Genomic DNA, 6181 nt, shown 5'->3' on the forward strand with positions numbered 1-6181 from the left:
TTTTCCCCCACAACAAGACGAAGAAGCCTTCACAAAAACTCTCTTCCACCATTACCTGGTGCGGCAGAGAACCGTCGGCTGTTCACACTCTTCAAGTGTAGGCAGAGAACCCTTCATTCTTTCACTCTCTCCAAGTGTCGGCAGAGAACCGGATCTTCTTGAAAGATCTTCTCAAGAGAAAGCTAGAAGGACAAGATAAAAGTGTGAAGTAATCACAATTCACAAAGTTAAGATCCTTACCTTCTAGTACCAAGTGAATCCTTCACGCTTCAGTAGTAAGATATCTCCTTCAAACACTCTCTCTCACTCTCTCCTTCAATCTCCCTTCAGTTTGCACGAAGACCAATTGACAAAAAGATAATTAAGACAGACTTATTTGGATCTTATATATGAAAGACACGAAAAACCGTCCAATTAACTGCTAAATTTCAATTCTGAATGAACTTGATCGTCTCGTGCGATCTTAATTCGTACGTACGAATAGTGTAAAAACTGTTGCGTATGAGCCTTATATGCATTGGTACGAATGACTTCGTTCCCGATCATTGTCCCGTACGAACATAGTTCGTCTGGACGAACAATATGAAGCATGAGTCTAGAGAAAATCGTCCTGGGACGAATAGTTTACTTCGTGAGGACGAACAATGCATAATGAGAAATCAGAGAACAATCTGGAGTACGATTTTCCTGAAATGTTAGTTCACACAATAGATAAAAAATATCTTACGCTGAATATGATTTGAAGTCTTCAATAATCTGGAGTACGATTTCCTTGAAATGTTAGTTCACACAATAACAAAAATAATTCTTCCAAAATGTGTTAGGAGAAATAACTTAATCAATACAATAATACTTAAAATCATCAAAATAATAAGTTGCAAGAGTATAAAACATGCAAAAGATAAGTAGCAACGTTCTTTAACAGTTGACGCTAGTAATATTTTCGTTGCATAAACTTCTATTAGAGTTTTGCTCAACCAAGTGCTTTAATTATTTCGAATATGCCCAAGCATTGAATTTGGTAAAATTGAGTGACAATTTTGTGATGTATAATGGAAATTTATTTATATCATAAAAAATTGCTCATTTTCATTTTTTGACTAAAATTATTATATATCATAAATTTATAATAGGGGTGTCAAAAATGGGTTTTTGGTCGGTTTCAGGTCGAACCCGACAGCGACCTGCTTCAATTCGCTTCAATTTGACAAGACCTAAACTTGGCCGGCCATGGGTTTGTGTCCACTCGACACGACCCGACTCACGCGGTTTCGTGGGCGCATGGCTCGTTGGTAGTGTGTAACTGCAATAAGCAAGGTCATTGACTAGGCCAGCAATATAGGAAAACCTTGCATTTTTTACGAGCAAATTTCATCAGAATTTCTTATTTACTGGCATATTTCGTCCACCTGTGACAACCGATTTTCATGTAGGACGCAAGGGCATCATCGGGCCGCCAGTGACTCCAGTCTTAGGTCTTAAGGAAGCTCCAGGCCTCCTGTTAGGCCGCAGTGTGCATGCGAGTGCAACATTCACAGGACGACGTTGATGAGCTCGATATTTCGAGGCAGTGACGACAAACGTACCGGACGACCGACGGCGGATGCGACTAACTCGACATCTCTTTGAACCTAACAGACGACGTGAAGGATGGACCGTGGACGCGACTGACGCGATGGACAGACAACCAGTCCTAGTCAAAAAGGGTTGATTTCGAGTTTCCGAGTCAACTCGAACCCTACTTGGTTTTACAAACGAATCGAAATGTAACCCGAATACGATCTGGTTCGAGTTCGTGTCAACTCAAACCCAAAAAATTAAGGTCAGCTTCAAGTCCGATTTTCGGTTCATGTCAAATATTGACACCTTTAATTTATAATAAGATTAAAAAAAATTCTTATATATTAGAAAATAACAGACTAAGTACTAAGAGATTACTTGGGATAACTATAATTTTTTAATAAAGATGAGCTGTTGTAAAATAATTACTTTTTAAGAAATTATTGTCTAATATATATTTTTTTAAAATAAATAAAAAATAATAATCAAATAAAATTATAATTGTCATGTGGAAAATTAAATAGTAAAAGTCCTTAAAAAAACTCTAATTTAAACTGCTTTGAAAATATTCAAATAAAAATAACATTAATATTAGTGGATGAGAAGTGCATTTCTCAATCACGAGATCCCTATCACCACCCACCCAACCATCCCCGGCCCCACCCACATGGCCTGCCGGTCCAGTACTAAATCTCCATTGTCCCCTCCGGTCCAACCGCCGGATCCACCGACCCAGGCTGCCCCGACATGAACCGGCATTCCTCTCCACCATGTCCCCCAACTGCTCGACCGGCCCTACTGCCCCTGCCCGTCTCTCCCCTGCAGCGATCATTCATTATTCCTTCCGGCCAACCCTATAAGTCTTCTTCTAAAGGACCACAAACTCCTTAACTCCTTCTCTTTTACCCTCACAAAGCTCAACTCCGGCGATCACCGGAACCCTAATATTACCTTCCTCGGCAAGGATGCAAGGCAACTGCGATAATCTCGAAGACACCGAGCTAAGGCTCGGCCTGCCGGGAATCGACCTAACTGCAGCGGCTTCGAAGTTCAACAAACGAGCGTTGACTGAGGATTCTGAGATCGAGAGGTCCTCTGCTAAGTGAGTTTTTTATTTTTTATTTTTGGTTCAATTATTCAGAGCTGCAAATCGAAAATCTATTTTCTAAATTTGTGATCAAAATTTAATTTTGCATTATTTATATTGTGCAATTTTTAATTTTGATAGAAAATTTGGAAATTTTCTAATTTTATTTTGTATCTTGTAGGGCGCAAGTGGTTGGGTGGCCGCCGGTGAGATCGAACAGAAGGAACGGTTTCCATGCCAGGCGATCGGAGGCGGCGGAGGTCGCCGGCGGCGGAATCTTGGTGAAAGTCAGCATGGATGGGGCGCCTTACTTGAGGAAAATAGATCTCAAGAACTATAAGGGTTATAAGGAGCTTAGAGATTCATTGGAAGATATGTTCAAATGCTTCTCTTTTTCCTTAGGTGAGAATATATATCTAAAATAATGATTTCTCAGTTAAAAAAAAAAGAAAAAGAATTGTTTTATCTTATGATCAAGGGTTGATTAAGGATCTAATTAGGTTTCTTCAAGAAAAATTTCTCCTAAATTTTCATGCAGCAATACACATTTAGGATTTATTTCGATAGTTTTCTCACAATTTTATTTTTCAGATCGTAATCATAATTTTATTTAGAGATTATTTTTTGCCCTTTTGTTGCAATCTAAGTTTTTTTTTTATTAGAAGATACTTTTTATAACTATAGTTGTTCATGTGTGGTAGCTATAAAGAAAAAAATTGTTAGATTGTTTAGATTTGAACATATTACACAACTCATCTCTCGATCTATTTGTTAGGAGCTTTAGACATTCTCCAATCGAACGTCAAACATGTGTACAACGTCGTTCGGACGCTTCAGCCGAACGCCAAACTTTTTGCTATTTTCTTGCGGGTGAATTCTCACTATTCACCCGTTATATGTTTTTTTTTTAATATAAATATATGATTAAAATTATATTAAATAAAGTATGAGAAAGAATATACAAGGAAAATTCTTTTTTGGTGTTAGAAAATTTAGTTCAATTGGAGAAGAGTTTCTGCATTTTTGTGTATTACTGTATTTTTGAGCGAAATTTGAGTTTTTCGGTTGGAGATGCCCTTAGCGATCAACGAAAAGATCTTGGATTCGAAACTTGTGTATGTGATGTCGGTATGAATTTGCCTTAATTAACTCAAATGTAAAAAACAATGAACATATTTATAATATTCATAGCTTTCAACAAATTTACTTTTCTCACAACTGCTATATATTATGCTTTATAAAATACTGCAACTGTCCCAAATAGATCAATAAAGAACCATTTGAATTTTTTTAAAGAAAATTATTGAATTTATTTTAATATAATAATAAAATAATATTTGCAAATGAACTTCAGAAAGCATGATATCAATATAATTTACTAATTATTATATTTTTATTTTTATTTTTCTTAAGAATGTGAGAGTTCAGAGGCAGAAGCAAGCAGTGGAACTGAGTATGCAATTGCATATGAAGATAAAGAAGAGGATTGGATGTTGGCTGGAGATGTCCCATGGGAGTAAGCTCATATACCATTTTCTTTATTTCATAATTTATTTTTTCATTCATTTTATTATATATATTTTCTTTTTAATGATATAAATTAATAAAAAAATTAATTTATTTTTCCACAAATTATTTGCAGGATGTTCATTTCCTCCTGCAGGAGGCTCAGAATAATGAAGGGATTTGAAGCAAAGGGGTTGGCTTCCAGCCCTTGAGAAAAATACAGTAAGGTTTCGTTTGGGACGGTTTTTTTACTTCTTTTTGAAGCAGTTTTTTAGTATAATTTTTGTACTAAATAGTTGTTTCATAATGCACTAAAAAAGCCGTCCCAAACGGAAGCCAAAATATGCAAATGTTACTATTTGTTTTGTTTCAAATTTCTTTTATAAAAATGGTGTCAGCTATGAGATTTATGAAGGAAGGCTTAAGTAATGGAATTATTCACAGAGAACAATGGAGGATTGAAATAAGTGAAGTGTTAGAGGGATTTAATATAAGAAAAATACTTTATAAATATATATTTTCTCATTGTAAGAGTGTCATCATGCTTGATTTGTTTTGTAATAATGACTGTGATCAATATTACTGTTGGAAATTACTTTAATTTGATTATATGCCATGCAAGTGTAGAAAGATAAAAGAGTTTAATGATATTTATATGTATAATATTTAAACTTATTCTATTTATACATTTAATATCTGAAAATCCTATTTAGTATCATTGCATTTAATTCTTTTATGTAACATTAAAATTAAGTTTTGTTTGTGACAGTTTTTTTATTGCTTTCTAAAGTAATTTTTTAGTATAAAAATTTTATGAATAAAAAATATTTTTATCAAAAAGTTGCTTTAGAAAGCATTGAGAATGTTGTCCTAAACTAAGCCTTCATAATTTTTAACTCTCTCCTATAGAGCTAGGTCTAAAAAGACTTTCTCATATGGGATCCCTAGTAAAGAGGATCAAGTTGGCCCTTGCGAATAATTTGATGCACTATCTCCCTTCATCCCTTTGAGCGAAATGTGGTAAAAGGAAGAAAAAATTTATGGACCGAACTTATCGTCTCCACCCCGTAGAAATTACGTACGAGATAGCCCCAAGGATGACTTTAACAAATATAAGAAATAATATTTTTGGAATTAGTTAATAAAATACTCATGAATATATTTTTTAGCTAATGAAGCATGCAATCTAAAGTTTTTTTATACAAATATTGGGGATTTGGAGGAGTATGGTTAAAGGAATTCTTAGACTGGTCCAATTTGGATTAGTTTTAATTGATTTGTAGAATCAAAATCACTTTAGGGAATGTGTTTTGAGTGTAGTAAATGATTGAAAAAGATGACGAAGAAATAGCTTAAGATGTAAATTTATGATATAAATTTGTAGAACTTGGTGAGGTTGAAGACCATATAGTAGCATGGAATCACAAGAATGATGAGTTATTAAATGACATATGCAGCAAAATCCTGGTAATACTAGATCCCATCAAGAATATGAAGATCTCTTGGTTAAAAATTGTAATTTTATCTTATATTATTCAAGATTTCTTTTCAAGTATTTAAATCTTGTATTGCATTATATGTTCAAATTATAAAACTTTATGTTTTGTTACATATAAATTTATTATGCTTCGCTTGTATTAGATGATTGATGTTATTATTATTATTATTATTTTAAGTGTATTTGCATTGCTTTAAAATAATGGCAAAAACATATGATGAGTACGATTTGATATGAAGCCACTAAAAAGAGACCTCTCTCAGCAATGGGTAATTTTTTAACCAACGGGAAATTTTTTTTAAATTAAACAAAGTCACCAGTTTAGCGGGTGGCTGGTTACTTAAAGTACTCCTTTTTTCTATTTTTGTGTTTTAAATTTTTCTTGGGCAAAATTGAGAGTTTGATAGCTCTAATATTGTGGATGTTTAGAAAATATATTTTGATCTCCTATAAACACATACAATTTTTTTTTGCAATGTGTTTGTTGGAGACCAAAATATATTGGATTTGATGTGTTAATTTTGTTGGAA

The 6181-nt window shown here is 33.8% G+C and overlaps 1 protein-coding gene across 1 annotated transcript; it reads left to right on the top strand.

Moving 5' to 3' along the window:
* Positions 1 to 2431: 2431 nt before the first annotated feature.
* LOC110104581 (auxin-induced protein 22D) lies at positions 2432 to 4754 on the top strand. Its single transcript, XM_020833754.2, has 4 exons — positions 2432 to 2662; positions 2829 to 3049; positions 4061 to 4163; positions 4290 to 4754. Exons 1-4 carry the CDS (start codon positions 2526 to 2528, stop codon positions 4363 to 4365), a joined length of 537 nt encoding a protein of 178 aa, XP_020689413.1. The 5' UTR covers positions 2432 to 2525; the 3' UTR covers positions 4366 to 4754.
* The last annotated feature ends 1427 nt before the right edge of the window (positions 4755 to 6181 follow it).

Source organism: Dendrobium catenatum, unplaced genomic scaffold (assembly GCF_001605985.2).
Source record: "Dendrobium catenatum unplaced genomic scaffold, ASM160598v2 fragScaff_scaffold_626, whole genome shotgun sequence".
Classification (NCBI taxonomy): Eukaryota; Viridiplantae; Streptophyta; class Magnoliopsida; order Asparagales; family Orchidaceae; genus Dendrobium; species Dendrobium catenatum.

What these genes read in the sequence shown, in the direction of transcription:
- LOC110104581 (XM_020833754.2), top strand. Translation starts at nt 2,526, where the DNA reads ATGCAAGGCAACTGCGATAATCTCGAAGACACCGAGCTAAGGCTCGGC. An exon ending in ATCGAGAGGTCCTCTGCTAA is followed by an intron (nt 2,663 to 2,828) that starts GTGAGTTTTTTA and finishes TGTATCTTGTAG; the next exon opens with GGCGCAAGTGGTTGGGTGGC. An exon ending in ATGCTTCTCTTTTTCCTTAG is followed by an intron (nt 3,050 to 4,060) that starts GTGAGAATATAT and finishes ATTTTTCTTAAG; the next exon opens with AATGTGAGAGTTCAGAGGCA.